Raw genomic sequence first — 22595 nt, 5'->3', positions numbered from 1 at the left:
TCTACTGTTTGCAAAAGTATAAATTATTCTAAATAATAGGGATGTTCTGGTACCTAACAGAAAACCCTGGCCGTTTTTGGCACAACTTTTTTGAACTGTTGGTCCTCAATGCTGTTCAAATTTGTACTTGTTTCGGCTTTCAAACTTTTGTACCTGGGCGTCACTAGTAAGTCTTGTGTGGACAAAATGCACTTCTGGCGTATTAAAATTTTAAACTTGTTGCCTTTTGTTAGCTATTATGCGTGTGTTTCTTTGTCAATTGTGTTCTCCTATTTATTTATATTGTAGTCCTGTAATGTTGTGTTGTAATTTTAATGTTATATTTCACATGGCCATAAAAGAGGGAGGTTTGGCATGCCACAAAACCAGGTTCAATCTACCATTTTTTCCTTTAAAAATGTCCTGTACCAAGTCAGGAATATGGCCATTGTTATATTATAGTTCGTTTCTGTGTGTGTTACATTTTAACGTTGTGTTTCCTTTGTGTCGTTTGTTTTCTCTTATTTTTGAGTGTGAATTCACATTACTATAAGACGTGTCACGGTACTTATCTATCCCAAATTCATGTATTTGGTTTTGATGTTATATCTTTTATTCTCATAGGATTTTGTCTAATTCTTAGTCCGTTTCTGTGTGTGTTACATTTTGTGTCGTTGTTCTCCTCTTATATTGAATGCGTTTTAGTTTTAGTTTGTTACACCGTCCATGGATTTATGAGTTTTGAACAGCGGTATACTATTGTTGCCTTTTTTTGTTTAAGTTACAGATCGGTGTTACTTGAGTATGATTTTAATAAATTAAAACTAAGAAATTCCATATGTTGATACATTTATATTGTATATCAGTTCTCGATAGAGATTTGACTGTTTGCTACACTGCATGGTATATTTTGAGATGCCAGAGTTTCAGTATTGGTTATAAACTTTATTGTAAATTACACTGCATGATAGATTTTGAGATACCATAGTTTTAGTTTTGATTATAGACTTTCTTGTATGTTAAAATAGAGAATGGAAATGGGAATGTGTGAAAGAGACAAAAAACAAGATCACAGAGTAGACTACAGCCGAAGCGCAACAATGTGATGCCAGAGTTTCAGTTGTAGGTATATACGTTATTGTTTGTTACACTGCATGATATATTTTGAGATGTCAGAGTTTCAGTTTTGGTTAAAGACTTTATTGTTTGTTACGCTTCATGATATATTTTGAGATGTCAGAGTTTCAGTTTTGGGGTTAGACTTTATTGTTTGTTACACTGCATAATCGATTGTGAGATGTCAGAGTTTCAGTTTTGGTTAAAGACTTTATTGTTTGTTACGCTTCATGATATATTTTGAGATGTCAGAGTTGCGGTTTTGGGGTTAGACTTTATTGTTTGTTACACTGCATAATAGATTGTGAGATGTCAGAGTTTCAGTTTTGGTTAAATACTTTATTGTATGTTACACTGCATAATAGATTGTGAGATGTCAGTTTCAGTTTTGGTTAAAGACTTTATTGTTTGTTACGCTTCATGATATATTTTGATATTCTAGAGATTTAGTTTTGTGTTTAGACTTTATTGTATGTTACACTGCATGATGGATGTTCAGATGTCATAGTTTCAGTTTTTGTTATAGACTTTATTGTATGTTAAACTGCATAATAGATATTGAGATGTCAGAGTTTCTGTTTTGTGTTTGGACTTTATTGTATGTTACACTGCATGATAGATTTTGAGATGTCGGAGTTTCAGGTTTTGATAAAGTCTTTATTTTATGTTACGCTCCATGGTAGATTTTGAGATGTCAGAGTTTCATTTTTGAGTGTAGACTTTATTGTTTGTTAAACTGCATGATAGATTTGCAGAAGTCAGATGACCATCTTTTGTTATAAACTTAATTGTATGTTCCACTGCAAGATATATTTCGAGATTTCAGAATTTTAGTTTGGGTTTACACTTAATAATATATTACATTTTATGATATATTTGGAGATGTCACAGTTTCAGTTTTAGTTATGGACTTTATTCTATGTTACACTGCATAACAGATTTTGAGAAGTCAGAAATATAGTTTAGTGTTTAGACGTAATTGTATATTTCACTGCATGATAGACTTTGAGATATCAATGTTACAGTTTTGAATTTAGACTTTATTGTACTCAAACTGCATGATAGATTTTGGAATGCAACAGTTTCATTTTTGGGTTGAGACGTAGTTGTATGTTACTTGTCAGGATAAATTTTGAGAAGTCAGAGTTTCAGTTTTGGATTTAGACTTTATTTTTGTTACATGTCATGATAGATTTTGAGATGTAAGGGTTTCAACTTTGGTTACAGACTTTATTGAACTTTACACTGCATGATCGATTTTGAGATGTCAGAGTTTCAGTTTTGGATATAGATTTTTTTTGTATGCTAAATTGCATGATATATTTTGAGAAGTCAGAGTTTCAGTTTTGGATTTAGACTTTATTGTATGTCACACTGCATGATAGATTTGGAGATGTCAGAGTTTCAGTTTTGGATATAGACTTTTTTGTATTTTAAATTGCATAATTTATTTTGAGAAGTTAGAGTTCCAGTTTTGGATTTAGACTTTATTGTATGTTAAATTGCATGATTTATTTTGAGAAGTTAGAGTTCCAGTTTTGTATTTAGACTTTATTGTATGTTAAAATGCATGATCTATTTTGAGAAGTTAGAGTTTCAGTTTTGGATATAGACTTTTTTGTATGTTAAATTGCATGATTTATTTTGCGAAGTTAGAGTTCCAGTTTTGGATTTAGACTTTATTGTATGTTAAATTGCATGATTTATTTTGAGAAGTTAGAGTTACAGTTTTGGATTTAGACTTTATTGTATGTTACACTGCATGACAGATTTTTAGGTGTCAGAGTTTCAGATCTTAATATAGATTCTATGATTTGCATTTAGCATACATGTAGCTCCGCTACGTGATAGGATCCTGTCCCTTAAATCCACCTTTTGTGTTTAGATAGAGACTGACAGGAAACGAGATATTGTGACTTAGATGGAGAGATGTCTTATTGTCACTCATATCACATCTTCTTATATTTTTAGGTAAATAAGTAACCACCTATATGTACATTGAATGGTGAAGACCAGCAGTCACTAAAATATCATAAAATACTAACCACCTTAAACGCATTAATAAACTAAGTAATTTGTCTAAGGTGTTTGGACAGTTTGATGAGTGTGATGTCTAAACATTTTTTTGGTGTGGGGCGTTTTGATCGTTATGGTGTTTAATGGCGTATAAACTGTTTTTGTGTGTAGGGTATTTGAATCGTTTTGGTATGTATGGTATTAATGGCGTTTGAAATATTTTTAATGTATAAGGTGTTTGAACCGTTTTGGTGTATTGTGTTAATGGCGTTTTAACTGTTTTTGGTGTGTCGAGCGTTTGACTCGTTTTGTTGTGTATGGTGTTAATGGGATTTGAGCTGAGTTTTGTGTGTAGGATTTTTGAATCGTTTTGGTGTGTCGGATGTTTGAATCGTTTTGGTGTGTAGGGTGTATGATTCGCTTTGTTGATATGTGTATCAATACAGCTTTTTGGTGTGTCGGGCGTTTGAATCAGTTTCGTGTGTGGTGTATCAATACAGTTTTTGGTGTGTTGGGCTTTTAAAAAGTGTTGGTGTGTGGTGTATCAAAACAATCTATGGTGTTTGGCGTTCAAATAGTTTGGTGTGTGATATAACAAAACAGTTTTTGCATTTTTTTCGGGAGATTTCATTGTATTGGATTGTGGTGTTTCAAAGCAGTCTTTGGTTTGTCGGGCGTTTGGATCGTGTTTGGTGATATTTGGTGTGTGGGGTATCAAAACTTCACTTTCGGTGTGCCAGCTGTTTGAATCATTTTGATTTATGATGCATTACCACAGTGTTTGGTGTGCCTGGCGTTTAGATTGTTTATATGATTGGTGTATCAAACTTTTGTAGGCGTGCATAACGTTTTAACAGTTTAGATTTTGATTGAACTTGCCATGTTTATAGAATAAATAAGATACGATCAGATAACAGTTAATTAAATTGTTATTGACATAGCCTACTTTAATTCTTCTTCTGAAATCTTGTCGGAGCTTTTTTAGCTTTTTTTTTAGATATCACACCAATTTATATTTTACATCAAAGTATTATGGTAATTGTCTTACATCCCCTCACAACATTAGATCATTTGCATGTTCAAGATGGATAAAAAATCAATCTAACTTAGTTTGTAGAAACATTATAAATGGAATATAGGTCTTCAAATTTTACATGTAGCATGACACGTTTTTTACATTCATCACAAAAATATAGACAAGACTTACGTACGCCTCTAAAATAAAGCTGAGTTATAAATAATGAAAGACGTATCACGAATATTATTTATTAGATGGTTTGACAAGTGAAAGGACAGAGTTATATGATATTACATTGGCCCGATTTTACCAGTGCACAGAATTAACCATGTTTGATTGTCTCGGAAAATGATCAATAGATTGACTTTTCCTGGAGGCATAATACCCAGACTGTCTTTTCCATTTGTTAATGTCGTCTTTCTTTTTTCTTTTGAAAAATCCAACCTAGTAAAACAAATACAAAAAACCTTGTTTAAGTTATCTGCCTCACATTTCACCCCCTTTTCTGTCATATCACCTAAAAATATGATATAGACTTTTTAAACATCCCTGGCTGTCAAATAATTTGCATGGAGCGTTCCTGGGGTTATGTCTTAAAATTTAGCTAAGTGCTTGGAGCACAAAATGCATGCTCGAAACATGAAATTCAGCTTTTTGATTGGTTAATTTTCGAGTAAGAGTACAAGAAACTGACTCGGGAGGTTTATGAACGAGACCCTTGAAGTTCCCCATTAAATCCTAATTGACTAGATTTGACTGACTGCGAGTACTGAGTATCTCAGATCGATGATTTGTTTCATAAGTCTTTGTAATGGTTTTATTTTGTATGTGCTTTGTAGGTATCTATTGAATCAAGTGACTGTTATTCAGTAGTCATTGTTTGTTGCAGTAATCATCATATTTTGTTTTTTGATTTTCGTTTATTGTTGTTTTTCTCACATAGATAGCATTTTTTTCCAATGAATCGTTTACATTTGATTTGCTTATAGTAAAGATTATCATATGATATGGGTTTGTTTTTTCTAATTGATGCCGGTTGTGCGATGATCTATAGTTAAATTTTAAAACTTTCTATCTCCAATGGAAATATATCTCACTGACAAGCATACCACATCTTTGTATTTGTGCATTCTGATAGGTTATGTCTCTGTTTTATGTATAGATCCTTCCGATTTGAAATTTCGTCTTTGGTAAATTTTCATTGTTATTAGTTTATCCAGTTTTGAAAATGAGACATTTACGTTTTAATTAGATATTTTCATTGCCTAAAAGAACTTGATATTTTTTCAATCTACGTATATGTAAATGTATATGATTCTTATTCTACGAACGTGTACGTGTATATAATTTTTATTCTACAAACGTGTACATGTATATGATTCTTTTTCTACGAACGTGTACATGTATACATATTGTTCTTATTCTACGAATGTATACATGATTATTTGTCTTACTCTACGAACTGTACATGCATATTTGTCATACCTTCCATAGAACTACACCAAGTATTACAAGTAATGTCAGACCACCGACACATCCACCAATGATTATCCAAAGTGATATTCTGCCAGTTTCCGCAGCAAAATTCATCGGAAAAATCTCTGTCGTCACCTAAAAATTATGTACATTTGGGCAATCAAACACATTATTTATCGTTAGAATCTAAAATATGTAAACTTACGCAATCAATCACACAATTCATCGTTAGATTCTAACAATATGTAAGCTTGCGAAAGCAAACACATAATTCATCGTTAGAATCTAAAATATTTAAACTTGCGCAATCAAACACATAATTCGTCCTTAGAATCTGAAAATATGTAAACTTGCGCAATCAAACACATAATTCGTCGTTAGAATCTAAAAATAAGTAAACTTGCGCAATCAAACATATAATTTATCGTTAGAATCTAAATATATGTAAACTTACGGAATCAAACACATAATTCATCGTTAGAATCTAAAATATTTAAACTTGCGCAATCAAACACATAACTCGTCGTTAGAATATGAAAATATGTAAACTTGCGCAATCAAACACATAATTCGTCGTTAGAATCTAAAAATATGTAAGCTTGCGCAATCAAACATATAATTTATCGTTAGAATCTAAGAATATGTAAACTTCTTACGGTGTATGTTTTTGTATAGTTAAAAGTTTTGTATAGTTTAAGGTTTTGTATAGTAGTACGGTTTTGTAAAGGTAACAAATACAATACGGCTGCATACAAAATGGGTAGAACACAATATTCCTTTCAAAATGACAGTCGTAAGAAATTTATCATGAATTATATTTCAGTAAGAACAAATTTGAGTCATTAACATACATATTTGATGTACAAAATACCAGTCTTTTTTTATAGAAGTAATTATCTGTAAAATTTGAATGCAGATGATTGAATTGTATAGAAGTCAGTACATGGAATGTTTGATTAAAGGATTCTATGTTGTGATGTTATGCTATTGTTTCAGAAAAAGGGAGAAGGTTTGGATCCGTTAAAACGTTTAATCCCGCTGCAAATTTTGCACCTGTCCTAAGTCAGGAATCTGATATACAGTAGTTGTCGTTTGTTTATGTAATTTATACGTGTTTCTTGTTTCTCTTTTTTTTATATATATAGATTAGACCGTTGGTTTTCCCGTTTGAATGGTTTTACACTAGTAATTTTGGGGTCTTTTATAGCTTGTTGTTCGGTGTGAGCCAAGGCTCCGTGTTGAAGGCCGTGCATTGACTTATAACGGTTTACTTTTTTTTAATTGTTATTTGGATGGTGAGTTGTCTCATTGGCACTCACACCACATCTTCCTATATATATTGGAATTATAGTCAATATGAGGAATATTGGAGTAAAGGATTGGAATAATAGTCAATACAAGGAATATTTGATTGAAGGATGGAAACAATAGTCAGTACAAGGAATATTGGATTGAAGGATTGAATTGTATAGAAGTCAGTACAAGGAATATTGGATTAAAGGATGGGAATAATAGTCAGTACAAGGAATATTGGATTGAAGGATTGAATTGTATAGAAGTCAGTACAAGGAATATTGGATTAAAGGATGGGAATAATAGTCAGTACAAGGAATATTTGATTGAAGGATGGAAACAATAGTCAGTACAAGGAATATTGGATTGAAAGATTGAATTGTATAGAAGTCAGTACAAGGAATATTGGATTAAAGGATGGGAATACTAGTCAGTACAAGGAATATTGGATTGAAGGATGGGAATACTAGTCAGTACAAGGAATATTGGATTGAAGGATTGGAATAATAGTCAGTACAAGGAATATTGGATTGAAGGATTGGAATAATAGTCAGTACAAGGAATATTGGATTAAAGGATATGAATAATAGTCAGTACAAGGAATATTGGATTAAAGGATGGGAATAATAGTCAGTACAAGGATTATTTGATTGAAGGATGGAAACAATAGTCAGTACAAGGAATATTGGATTGAAAGATTGAATTGTATAGAAGTCAGTACAAGGAATATTGGATTAAAGGATGGGAATACTAGTCAGTACAAGGAATATTGGATTGAAGGATGGGAATACTAGTCAGTACAAGGAATATTGGATTGAAGGATTGGAATAATAGTCAGTACAAGGAATATTGGATTGAAGGATTGGAATAATAGTCAGTACAAGGAATATTGGATTAAAGGATGGGAATAATAGTCAGTACAAGGAATATTGGATTAAAGGATGGGAATACTAGTCAGTACAAGGAATATTGGATTGAAGGATGGGAATACTAGTCAGTACAAGGAATATTGGATTGAAGGATTGGAATAATAATCAGTACAAGGAATATTGGATTGAAAGATTGGAATAATAGTCAGTACAAGGAATATTGGATTGAAGGATTGAATTGTTGTTATCGACGTCTTGACAACGCCAATTGTTGTATGACGTCAGAGAGTGAAATAACCACGTTTATTTCACATGTGAAATTATCGGTTTTTATCTAACTGGGTAATCAATGTAATTCATTGCAACCAATGTAATAATAGTCAGTACAAAGAATATTGGATTGAAGGATTGGAATGATAATCAGTACAAGGAATATTGGATTGAAAGATTGGAATAATAGTCAGTACAAAGAATATTGGATTGAAAGATTGGAATAATAATCAGTACAAGGAATATTGGACTAAAGGATTGGAATAATAGTCGGTACAAGGAATATTTGATTGAAAGATTGGAATAATAGTCAGTACAAAGAATATTGGATTGAAGGATGGGAATGATAGTCAGTACAAAGAATATTGGATTGAAAGATTGGAATAATAGTCAGTACAAAGAATATTGGATTGAAAGATTGGAATAATAATCAGTACAAGGAATATTGGACTAAAGGATTGGAATAATAGTCGGTACAAGGAATATTAGATTAAAGGATGGGAATAATAATCAGTACAAGGAATATTGGATTGAAGGATTGGAATAATAGTCAGTACAAAGAATATTGGATTGAAAGATTGGAATAATAGTCAGTACAAAGAATATTGGATTGAAAGATTGGAATAATAATCAGTACAAGGAATATTGGATTAAAGGATTGGAATAAAAGTCGGTACAAGGAATATTGGATTGAAGGATGGGAATAATCATCAGTACAAAGAATATTGGATTGAAGGATTGGAATATTAGTCAGTACAAAGAATATTGGATTGAAAGATTGGAATAATAGTCAGTACAAAGAATATTGGATTGAAGGATTGGAATAATAGTCAGTACAAAGAATATTGGATTGAAAGATTGGAATAATAGTCAGTACAAAGAATATTGGATTGAAGGATTGGAATAATAATCAGTACAAAGAATATTGGTTTGAAGGATGGGAATGATAATCAGTACAAGGAATATTGGATTGACGGATGGGAATAATAATCAGTACAAGGAATATTGGATTGAAGGATGGAAATAATAATCAGTACAAGGAATATTGGATTAAAGGATTGGAATAATAGTCAGTACAAGGAATATTGGATTGAAGGATGGGAATTATAGTCAGTACAAGGAATATTGGATAGAAGGATGGGAATAATAATCAGTACAAGGAATATTGGATTGAAGGATTGGAATAATAGTCAGTACAAAGAATATTGGATTGAAGGATTGGAATAATAGTCAGTACAAAGAATATTGGATTGAAAGATTGGAATAATAGTCAGTACAAAGAATATTGGATTGAAGGATTGGAATAATAGTCAGTACAAAGAATATTGGATTGAAAGATTGGAATAATAATCAGTACAAAGAATATTGGATTGAAGGATGGGAATGATAATCAGTACAAGGAATATTGGAATGAAGGATGGGAATAATAATCAGTACAAGGAATATTGGAATAAAGGATTGGAATAATAGTCAGTACAAGGAATATTGGATTGAAGGATGGGAATAATAATCAGTACAAGGAATATTGGATTAAAGGATTGGAATAATAGTCAGTACAAGGAATATTGGATTGAAGGATGGGAATTATAGTCAGTACAAGGAATATTGGATTGAAGGATGGGAATAATATTCAGTACAAGGAATATAGGATTAAAGGATTGGAATAATAGTCAGTACAAGGAATATTGGATTGAAGGATGGGAATAATAGTCAGTACAAGGAATATTGGATTGAAGGATGGGAATAATAGTCAGTATAAGGAATATTGGATTGAAGGATTGGAATAATAGTCGGTACAAGGAATATTGGATTGAAGGATGGGAATAATAATCAGTACAAGGAATATTGGATTGAAGGATGGGAATAATAATCAGTACAAGGAATATTGGATTGAAGGATGAGAATAATAATCAGTATAAGGAATATTGGATTGAATGATTGGAATAATAGTAAGTATAAGGAATATTGGATTGAAGGATTGGAATGATAATCAGTACAAGAAATATTGGATTGAAGGATGGAAATAATAATCAGTACAAGGAATATTGGATTGAAGGATGGGAATAATAGTCAGTACAAATAATATTGGATTGAAGGATTGGAATGATAATCAGTACAAGGAATATTTGATTGAAAGATTGGAATAATAGTCAGTACAAAGAATATTGGATTGAAGGATGGGAATAATAGTCAGTACAAAGAATATTGATTGAAAGATTGGAATAATAGTCAGTACAAAGAATATTGAATTGAAAGATTGGATTAATAATCAGTACAAGGAATATTGGATTAAAGGATTGGAATAATAGTCGGTACAAGGAATATTGGATTAAAGGATGGGAATAATAATCAGTACAAGGAATATTGGATTGAAGGATTGGAATAATAGTCAGTACAAAGAATATTGGATTGAATGATAGGAATAATAGTCAGTACAAAGAATATTGGATTGAAAGATTGGAATAAGAATCAGTACAAGGAATATTGGATTAAAGGATTGGAATAATAGTCGGTACAAGGAATATTGGATTGAAGGATAGGAATAATAATCAGTACAAAGAATATTGGATTGAAGGATTGGAATATTAGTCAGTACAAAGAATATTGGATTGAAAGATTGGAATAATAGTCAGTACAAAGAATATTGGATTGAAAGATTGGAATAATAGTCAGTTGGATTGAAGGATTGGAATGATAATCAGTACAAGAAATTTTGGATTGAAGGATTGGAATAATAGTCAGTACAAGGAAGATTGGATTGAAGGATGGGAATAATAGTCAGTACAAGGAATATTGGATTGAAGGATGGGAATAATAGTCAGTACAAGGAATATTGAATTGAAGGATTGGAATAATAATCAGTACAAGGAAGATTGGATTGAAGGATGGGAATAATAGTCAGTACAAGGAATATTGGATTGTAGTATTCAATTGTATAGAAGTCAGTACAAGAAATGTTTCACTAAAGGATGGGAATAAAAGTCAGTACAAGGAATTTTGGACTGACGGATGGGAATTATAATCAGTACAAGGAATATTGAATTGAAGGATTCAAATAATAGTCAGTACAAGGAATATTGGATTAAAGTATGGGAATAATAATCAGTACAAGGAATATTGGATTAAAGGATTAGAATAATAGTCGGTACAAGGAATATTGGATTGAAGGATTGGAATAATAGTCGGTAAAAGGAATATCGGATTGAAGGATTGGAATAATAGTCAGTACAAGGAATATTGGATTGAAAGATTGGAATAATAGTCAGTACAAAGAATATTGGATTGAAAGATTGGAATAATAGTCAGTTGGATCGAAGGATTGGAATGATAATAGGTACAAAGAATATTGGATTGAAGGATTGGAATGATAATCAGTACAAGGAATATTGGATTGAAGGATTGGAATAATAATCAGTACAAGGAATATTGGATTGAAGGATTGGAATAATAGTCAGTACAAAGAATATTGGATTGAAGGATTGGAATGATAATCAGTACAAGGAATATTGGATTGAAGGATTGGAATAATAGTCAGTACAAGGAATATTGGATTGAATGATTGGAATAATAGTCAGTACAAGGAATATTGGATTGAAGGATTGGAATGATAATCAGTACAAGAAATATTGGATTGAAGGATTGGATTGATAATCAGTACAAGGAATATTGGATTGAAGGATTGGAATAATAGTCAGTACAAGGAATATTGGATTGAAGGATTGGAATAATAATCAGTACAAGGAATATTGGATTGAAGGATTGGAATGATAATCGGTACAAGGAATATTGGATTGAAGGATTGGAATAATAATCGGTAAAAGGAATATTGGATTGAAGGATTGGAATAATAGTCAGTACAAGGAATATTGGATTGAAGGATTGGAATGATAATCAGTACAAGGAATATTGGATTAAAGGATGGAAATAATAGTCAGTACAAAGAATATTGGATTGAAGGATTGGAATAATAGTCAGTACAAAGAATATTGGATTGAAGGATTGGAATAATAATCAGTACAAGGAATATTGGATTGAAGGATTGGAATAATAGTCAGTACAAGGAATATTGGATTGAAAGATTGGAATAATAGTCAGTACAAAGAATATTGGATTGAAAGATTGGAATAATAGTCAGTACAAAGAATATTGGATTGAAGGATTGGAATAATAGTCGGTACAAGGAAAATTGGATTGAAGGATTGGAATAATAGTCGATAAAAGGAATATTGGATTGAAGGATTGGAATGATAATCGGTAAATGGAATATTGGATTGAAGGATTGGAATAATAATCGGTAAATGGAATATTGGATTGAAGGATTGGAATAATAATCAGTATAAGGAATATTGGATTTAAGGATTGGAATAATAGTCGGTACAAGGAATATTGGATTGAAGGATTGGAATAATACTCAGTACAAGGAATATTGGATTGAAGGATTGGAATAATAGTCGATAAAAGGAATATTGGATTGAAGGATTGGAATAATAATCAGTACAAGGAATATTAGAATTGAGAATTGGAATAATAGTCAGTACAAGGAATATTGGATTGGAGGATTGGAATAATAATCAGTACAGGAATATTGGATTGAAGGATTGGAATAATAGTCAGTAAAGGAATATTTGATTGAAGGATGGGAATAATAATCAGTACAAGGAATATTGGATTAAAGGATTGAATTGTATAGAAGTCAGTACAAGTAATGTTTGACTAAAAGATCGGAATTATAGTCAGTACAAGGAATATTGGATTGAAGGATTGAATTGTATAGAAGTCACTACAAGGAATGTTTGACTAAAGGATTGGAATAATAGTCAGTACAAGTGATATTTTCTACATTTGTAAAATGCCTGTACCAAGTCAGGAATATGACAGTTCTTGTCCTTTCGTTTTTGATGCGTTTTGTTGTTTGATTTTGCCATGTGATTATGGACTCTCCGAATTGATTTTCCTCTATGTTCAGTATTTTTTGTGATTTTACTTTTTGGGTTGAAGGATTGGAATGATAATCAGTATAAGGAATATTGGATTGAAGGATTGGAATAATAATCAGTACAAGGAATATTGGATTGAAGGATTGGAATGATAATCAGTACAAGGAATATTGGATTGAAGGATGGGAATAATAATCAGTACAAGGAATATTGGATTGAAGGATGGGAATAATAATCAGTACAAGGAATATTGGATTGAAGGATTGGAATGATAATCAGTACAAGGAATATTGGATTGAAGGATGGGAATAATAGTCAGTACAAGGAATATTGGATTGAAAGATGGGAATGATAATCTGTACAAGGAAAATTGGATTGAAGGATTGGAATAATAGTCAGTACAAAGAATATTGGATCAAAGGATTGGAATATTAGTCAGTACAGAGAATATTGGATTGAAAGATTGGAATAATAGTCAGTACAAAGAAGATTGGATTGCAGGATTGGAATAATAATCAGTACAAGGAATATTGGATTGAAGGATGGGAATAATAATCAGTACAAGGAATTTTGGATTGAAGGATTGGAATAATAATCAGTACAAGGAATATTGGATTGAAGGATTGGAATAATAGTCAGTACAAAGAATATTGGATTGAAGGATTGGAATAATAGTCAGTACAAAGAATATTGGATTGAAGGATTGGAATAATAGTCAGTACAAGGAATATTAGAATGAAGAATTGGAATAATAGTCAGTACAAGGAATATTGGATTGGAGGATTGGAATAATAATCAGTACAAGGAATATTGGATTGAAGGATTGGAATAATAGTCAGTACAAGGAATATTTGATTGAAGGATGGGAATAATAATCAGTACAAGGAATATTGGATTAAAGGATTGAATTGTATAGAAGTCAGTACAAGTAATGTTTGACTAAAAGATCGGAATTATAGTCAGTACAAGGAATATTGGATTGAAGGATTGAATTGTATAGAAGTCACTACAAGGAATGTTTGACTAAAGGATTGGAATAATAGTCAGTACAAGTGATATTTTCTACATTTGTAAAATGCCTGTACCAAGTCAGGAATATGACAGTTCTTGTCCTTTCGTTTTTGATGCGTTTTGTTGTTTGATTTTGCCATGTGATTATGGACTCTCCGAATTGATTTTCCTCTATGTTCAGTATTTTTTGTGATTTTACTTTTTGGATTGAAGGATTGGAATGATAATCAGTATAAGGAATATTGGATTGAAGGATTGGAATAATAATCAGTACAACGAATATTGGATTGAAGGATTGGAATGATAATCAGTACAAGGAATATTGGATTGAAGGATGGGAATAATAGTCAGTACAAGGAATATTGGATTGAAGGATTGGAATAATAATCAGTACAACGAATATTGGATTGAAGGATTGGAATGATAATCAGTACAAGGAATATTGGATTGAAGGATGGGAATAATAATCAGTACAAGGAATATTGGATTGAAGGATTGGAATAATAGTCAGTACAAAGAATATTGGATTGAAGGATTGGAATAATAGTCAGTACAAAGAATATTGGATTGAAGGATTGGAATAATAGTCAGTACAAAGAATATTGGATTGAAGGATGGGAATAATAGTCAGTACAGGGAATATCGGATTGAAGGATGGGAATAATAGTCAGTACAAGGAATATTGGATTGAAGGATGGGAATAATAGTCAGTACAAAGAATATTGGATTGAAGGATTGGAATAATAAGCAGTACAATGAATATTGGATTGAAGGATTGAATTGTATAGAAGTCAGTAAAATGTTTGACTAAAGGATGGGAATGATAGTCAGGACAAGAAATATTGGATTGAAGGATTGGAATAATTATAGTCTAACTAATCGCCGTATTTGAATATCAAAAATAAGACAACGCGTGACCGAACGACGCATGCACGAGTTTAATCCATAGCGGCGTTCGGTCACAAGTTGTCTTATTTTTGATATTCAAATACGGCGATTAGTTATTCTTTTTATTACATTGGCAAATGGCTTTTTTTTATGAAATTAATGTAGAAAATGTAAGGAACTATATCTTTTTCCTACGCATTGACAATTTGTTTTGATCCGACGTTATCGACGTCTTGATAACGCCTATTGTTGTATGACGTCAGAGAGTGAAATAACCACGTTTATTTCACAAGTGAAATTATCGGTTTTTATCTAACTGGGAAATCAATGTAATTCATTGCAACCAATGTAATAATAGTCAGTACAAAGAATATTGGATTGATGGATGGGAAAAATAGTCAGTACGAGGAAGATTGGATTGAAGGATGGGAATAATAATCAGTACAAGGAATATTGGATTGAAGGATGGGAATAATAATCAGTACAATAGTCAGTACAAGGAATATTGGATTAAAGGATTGATTTTTATAGAAGTCAGTACAAGGAATGTTTGACTAAAGGATTGGAAAACTAGTCAGTACAAGGTATATTGGATTGAAGGATTGAATTGTATAGAAGTCAGTACATGGAATTTTAAAATTCAAGAATTGAAGTGTATAGCAGTCAGTACCTGGAATGGGGGTTTCAAGGATTAAATTCTACAGAAGTCAGAACCTGAAATATTAGAATGGAGGATTGAATTTTATAGATATCAGTATCTGGAATGATCGATTCAATGATTGAATTGTATAGATACAAGTTCCTGAAATGTTCGATTCAATAATTGAATTGTATAGATACGAGTTCCGGGAATGTTCGATTCAATGACTGAATTGTATAGATACAAGTTCCTGGAATGTTCGATTCAATGATTGAATTGTATAGATACAAGTTCCTGGAATGTTCGTTTCAATGATTCAATTGTATAGATACAAGTTCCTGGAATGTTCGTTTCAATGATTGAATTGTATAGATACAAGTTCCGGGAATGTTCGATTCAATGACTGAATTGTATAGATACAAGTTCCTGGAATGTTCGATTCAATAATTGAATTGTATAGATACAAGTTCCTGGAATGTTTGATTCAATAATTGAATTGTATAGATACAAGTTCCTGGAATGTTCGATTCAATGATTCAATTGTATAGATACAAGTTCCTGGAATGTTCGATTCAATGATTGAATTGTATAGATACAAGTTCCTGGAATGTTTGATTCAATAATTGAATTGTATAGATACAAGTTCCTAGAATGTTGGATTCAATGATTGAATTGTATAGATACAAGTTCCTGAAATGTTCGATTCAATGATTCAATTGTATAGATACAAGTTCCTGGAATGTTCGATTCAATGATTGAATTGTATAGATACAAGTTCCTAGAATGTTCGATTCAATAATTGAATTGTATAGATACAAGTTCCTGGAATGTTCGATTCAATGATTCAATTGTATAGATACAAGTTCCTGGAATGTTCGATTCAATGATTCAATTGTAAAGATACAAGTTCCTGGAATGTTCGATTCAATGATTGAATTGTATAGATACAAGTTCCTGGAATGTTCGATTCAATGATTGAATTGTATAGATACAAGTTCTTGAAATGTTCGATTCAATAATTGAATTGTATAGATACAAATTCCTGGAATAATAGTCAGTACAAAGAATATTGGATTGAATGATAGGAATAATAGTCAGTACAAAGAATATTGGATTGAAAGATTGGAATAAGAATTAGTACAAATAATATTGGATTCAATGATTGAATTGTATAGATACAAGTTCCTGGAATGTTTGTTTCAATGATTCAATTGTATAGATACAAGTTCCTGGAATGTTCGTTTCAATGATTGAATTGTATAGATACAAGTTCCGGGAATGTTCGATTCAATGATTGAATTGTATAGATACAAGTTCCGGGAATGTTCGATTCAATGACTGAATTGTATAGATACAAGTTCCTGGAATGTTCGAATCAATAATTGAATTGTATAGATACAAGTTCCTGGAATGTTTGATTCAATAATTGAATTGTATAGATACAAGTTCCTGGAATGTTCGATTCAATGATTCAATTGTATAGATACAAGTTCCTGGAATGTTCGATTCAATGATTGAATTGTATAGATACAAGTTCCTGGAATGTTTGATTCAATGATTGAATTGTATAGATACAAGTTCCTGGAATGTTCGTTTCAATGATTCAATTGTATAGATACAAGTTCCTGGAATGTTCGTTTCAATGATTGAATTGTATAGATACAAGTTCCGGGAATGTTCGATTCAATGACTGAATTGTATAGATACAAGTTCCTGGAATGTTCGATTCAATAATTGAATTGTATAGAGACAAGTTCCTGGAATGTTTGATTCAATAATTGAATTGTATAGATACAAGTTCCTGGAATGTTCGATTCAATGATTCAATTGTATAGATACAAGTTCCTGGAATGTTCGATTCAATGATTGAATTGTATAGATACAAGTTCCTGGAATGTTTGATTCAATAATTGAATTGTATAGATACAAGTTCCTAGAATGTTGGATTCAATGATTGAATTGTATAGATACAAGTTCCTGAAATGTTCGATTCAATGATTCAATTGTATAGATACAAGTTCCTGGAATGTTCGATTCAATGATTGAATTGTATAGATACAAGTTCCTAGAATGTTCGATTCAATAATTGAATTGTATAGATACAAGTTCCTGGAATGTTCGATTCAATGATTCAATTGTATAGATACAAGTTCAAGGAATGTTCGATTCAATGATTCAATTGTATAGATACAAGTTCCTGGAATGTTCGATTCAATGATTGAATTGTATAGATACAAGTTCCTGGAATGTTCGATTCAATGATTGAATTGTATAGATACAAGTTCTTGAAATGTTCGATTCAATAATTGAATTGTATAGATACAAATTCCTGGAATGTTCGATTCAATGATTCAATTGTATAGATACAAGTTCCTGGAATGTTCTATTCAATGATTGAATTGTATAGATACAACTTTCGGGAATGATCGATTCAATGATTGAATTGTATAGATACAAGTTCCTGGAATGTTCGTTTCAATGATTGAATTGTATAGATACAAGTTCCTGGAATGTTCGATTCAATGATTGAATTGTATAGATACAAGTTCCTGGAATGTTCGATTCAATGATTGAATTGTATAGATACAAGTTCCGGGAATGTTCGATTCAATGATTCAATTGTATAGATACAAGTTCCGGGAATGTTCGAGTCAATGATTCAATTGTATAGATACAAGTTCCTGGAATGTTCGATTCAATGATTGAATTGTATAGATACAAGTTCCTGGAATGTTCGTTTCAATGATTGAATTGTATAGATACAAGTCCCGGGAATGTTCGATTCAATAATTGAATTGTATAGATACAAGTTCCTGGAATGTTCGATTCAATAATTGAATTGTATAGATACAAGTTCCTGGAATGTTCGTTTCAATGATTGAATTGTATAGATACAAGTTCCTGGAATGTTCGTTTCAATAATTGAATTGTATAGATACAAGTTCCTGGAATGTTCGTTTCAATGATTGGATTGTATAGATACAAGTTCCTGAAATGTTCGATTCAATAATTGAATTGTATAGATACAAGTTCCTGAAATGTTCGATTCAATAATTGAATTGTATAGATACAAGTTCCTGGAATGTTCGTTTCAATAATTGAATTGTATAGATACAAGTTCCTGGAATGTTCGTTTCAATGATTGGATTGTATAGATACAAGTTCCTGAAATGTTCGATTCAATAATAGAATTGTATAGATACAAGTTCCTGGAGTGTTCGATTCAATGATTGAATTGTATTGATACAAGTTTCGGGAATGTTCGATTCAATAATTGAATTGTATTGATACAAGTTCCTGAAATGTTCGATTCAATAATTGAATTGTATAGATACAAGTTCCGGGAATGTTCGTTTCAATGATTGGATTGTATAGACACAAGTTCCTGAAATGTTCGATTCAATGATTGAATTGTATAGATACAAGTTCCGGGAATGTTCGATTCAATGACTGAATTGTATAGATACAAGTTCAGGAATGTTCGATTCAATAATTGAATTGTATAGATACAAGTTCCTGGAATGTTTGATTCAATAATTGAATTGTATAGATACAAGTTCCTGAAATGTTCGTTTCAATGATTGAGTTGTATAGATACAAGTTCCGGAAATGTTCGTTTCAATGATTGAATTGTATAGATACAAGTTCCGGGAATGTTCGATTCAATGACTGAATTGTATAGATACAAGTTCCTGGAATGTTCGATTCAATGACTGAATTGTATAGATACAAGTTTCTGGAAGGTTCGATTCAATGACTGAATTGTATAGATACAAGTTTCGGGAATGTTCGTTTCAATGATTGAATTGTATAGATACAAGTTCCGGGAATGTTCGTTTCAATGATTGAATTATATAGATACAAGTTCCGGGAATGTTCGTTTCAATGATTGAATTGTATAGATACAGGTTCCGGGAATGTTCGATTCAATAATTGAATTGTATAGATACAAGTTCCTGGAATGTTCGATTCAATGATTGAATTGTATAGATACAAGTTCCTGGAATGTTCGTTTCAATGATTCAATTGTATAGATACAAGTTCCTGGAATGTTCGATTCAATGATTGAATTGTATAGATACAAGTTCCTGGAATGTTCGATTCAATGATTGAATTGTATAGATACAAGTTCCGGGAATGTTTGATTCAATAATTGAATTGTATAGATACAAATTCCTGGAATGTTCGTTTCAATGATTGAATTGTATAGATACAAGTTCCGGGAATGTTCGATTCAATAATTGAATCGTATAGATACAAGTTCCTGGAATGTTCGATTCAATAATTGAATTGTATAGATACAAGTTCCTGAAATGTTCGATTCAATAATTGAATTGTATAGATACAAGTTCCTGGAATGTTCGTTTCAATGATTGAATTGTATAGATACAAGTTCCGGGAATGTTCGTTTCAATAATTGAATTGTATAGATACAAGTTCCTGGAATGTTCGTTTCAATGATTGGATTGTATAGATACAAGTTCCTGAAATGTTCGATTCAATAATTGAATTGTATAGATACAAGTTCCTGGAATGTTCGTTTCAATAATTGAATTGTATAGATACAAGTTCCTGGAATGTTCGTTTCAATGATTGGATTGTATAGATACAAGTTCCTGAAATGTTCGATTCAATAATAGAATTGTATAGATACAAGTTCCTGGAATGTTCAATTCAATGATTGAATTGTATTGATACAAGTTTCTGGAATGTTCGATTCAATAATTGAATTGTATTGATACAAGTTCCTGAAATGTTCGATTCAATAATTGAATTGTATAGATACAAGTTCCGGGAATGTTCGTTTCAATGATTGGATTGTATAGACACAAGTTCCTGAAATGTTCGATTCAATGATTGAATTGTATAGATACAAGTTCCGGGAATGTTCGATTCAATGACTGAATTGTATAGATACAAGTTCAGGAATGTTCGATTCAATAATTGAATTGTATAGATACAAGTTCCTGGAATGTTTGATTCAATAATTGAATTGTATAGATACAAGTTCCTGAAATGTTCGTTTCAATGATTGAATTGTATAGATACAAGTTCCGGAAATGTTCGTTTCAATGATTGAATTGTATAGATACAAGTTCCGGGAATGTTCGATTCAATGACTGAATTGTATAGATACAAGTTTCTGGAAGGTTTGATTCAATGACTGAATTGTATAGATACAAGTTTCGGGAATGTTCGTTTCAATGATTGAATTGTATAGATACAAGTTCCGGGAATGTTCGTTTCAATGATTGAATTGTATAGATACAAGTTCCGGGAATGTTCGTTTCAATGATTGAATTGTATAGATACAGGTTCCGGGAATGTTCGATTCAATAATTGAATTGTATAGATACAAGTTCCTGGAATGTTCGATTCAATGATTGAATTGTATAGATACAAGTTCCTGGAATGTTCGTTTCAATGATTCAATTGTATAGATACAAGTTCCTGGAATGTTCGATTCAATGATTGAATTGTATAGATACAAGTTCCTGGAATGTTCGATTCAATGATTGAATTGTATAGATACAAGTTCCGGGAATGTTTGATTCAACAATTGAATTGTATAGATACAAATTCCTGGAATGTTCGTTTCAATGATTGAATTGTATAGATACAAGTTCCGGGAATGTTCGATTCAATAATTGAATCGTATAGATACAAGTTCCTGGAATGTTCGTTTCAAGCAATCAAGTATAGAATTCGGTACCTGGAAGACTGGACAACAAATGGCAAACGAGTTTCTATCTCTTGTCATGAGAATATCACCAAACAATCGACCAGTGATACAAGCAGCATACAAACTACAACGTCATACTCTAGACACAGTTGAAGCTATCAAATACCTAGGAGTACCCATCAGAAATAACCTAACCTAACCTAACAGTAAGCGAAGATAATAATACTGTAGGAGTTATATGTAGAAATCCAAAAGGCTGTACAAAACATTTAAAAGCATCTGCATATGTATCCATGGTACGACTTACAGTTGAATATACATGCACAGTATGGGATCCAATAACTTAAAATATGTTCAAGGCAATAGATTAAGTACAGGAAAGAGCAGCACGAGTTGTGAATAACAACTACACAGACCGAACACCTAACTGTATATCAAATATGGTAAACTATAAAATTGGAAAACCTCGAAATACGGAGGAAAACAAACAGATTATGCATGGTATTCAAGATCCAGTGCGATCTTATAGACATATAAAACCAACAATATTCAATCCTAAATGATAACCGGACCAGAGGTAAAAACCGCTTCTACCAAGAAATAACATTAGATGGAGAGTTGTCTCATTGGCACGCTTACCACATCTTTTTATACCTATGTACAGATGCATACAGTTAATCTTTCTTCCCGAGGACCATCAGGGATTTGAACAATTTACCAACAACAGTTCTATCGGCCAACACAGTTGAGTTATTCAGGACTTCCATAAAGAATATTCTGCAGGTTTAAATGAAACTTGGAGTGTTAGAATATAGGATTGCATTGTATAGATATCAGAACCTGGAAAATTGGATTAAAGGATTTAATTGTATAGAAGTCAGTACCTGGAAAGTTGCATTCAAGGATGTGATTGTATAGTCTCTCCTATTCGTTGTTATAACTTCTCCAGTTGATTTGAATAGAATAGCGGGTACCTGAAATGATACGTTCTCTTTTGTAAATGGAATAGATATAACGAAACTTATATCATGTTCGAATATGCTTACCATTTTTGATTATATAGTTTAATTTGTCATATTTCCTGTCAACATTCAATTTATAATCTTGTATACCTGTGTTCATCTAGTGCACGTGGAGTTCGTGTTGCATTACTTTTAGATGTCTTTGAAGTTTTATTGTTGGTTTTTTTTTTTAAATAAATTGTTGCCATGATATGAAATTCTCTTTTTTTATGGAATATATATAAGAAGATGTGGTATGAGTGCCAATGCAACAACTCTCATACAAATTACAGTTTGCGAAACGTTAACCAATATAGATCAAAGCATGGCCTAGCTCGGAAAAGTGGCTCCCAAAGAACACCAAGCTATAAAGGATCACAAAAAATACTAGTGGAAAA

General features: G+C 31.7%; 1 protein-coding gene across 2 annotated transcripts in view; it reads right to left on the bottom strand.

The window, feature by feature from the left end:
- Positions 1–4363: 4363 nt before the first annotated feature.
- LOC143065524 (integrin alpha-4-like) overlaps positions 4364–22595 on the bottom strand; it is a 69364-nt gene continuing 51132 nt past the window's right edge. For both annotated transcript variants that reach the window (XM_076239149.1, XM_076239151.1), the window contains 3 exons: positions 22081–22170; positions 5615–5740; positions 4364–4573 (listed from right to left, as the gene is read on the bottom strand). In XM_076239149.1, coding sequence (XP_076095264.1) covers positions 4436–4573; positions 5615–5740; positions 22081–22170 — 354 coding nt within the window. In that variant the 3' untranslated portion in view covers positions 4364–4435. The remainder of the gene's footprint in view (positions 4574–5614; positions 5741–22080; positions 22171–22595) is intronic.

This window comes from Mytilus galloprovincialis, chromosome 2 (assembly GCF_965363235.1).
Source record: "Mytilus galloprovincialis chromosome 2, xbMytGall1.hap1.1, whole genome shotgun sequence".
Taxonomy (NCBI): domain Eukaryota; kingdom Metazoa; phylum Mollusca; class Bivalvia; order Mytilida; family Mytilidae; genus Mytilus; species Mytilus galloprovincialis.
This window is presented reverse-complemented; position numbering and strand designations above follow the sequence as displayed.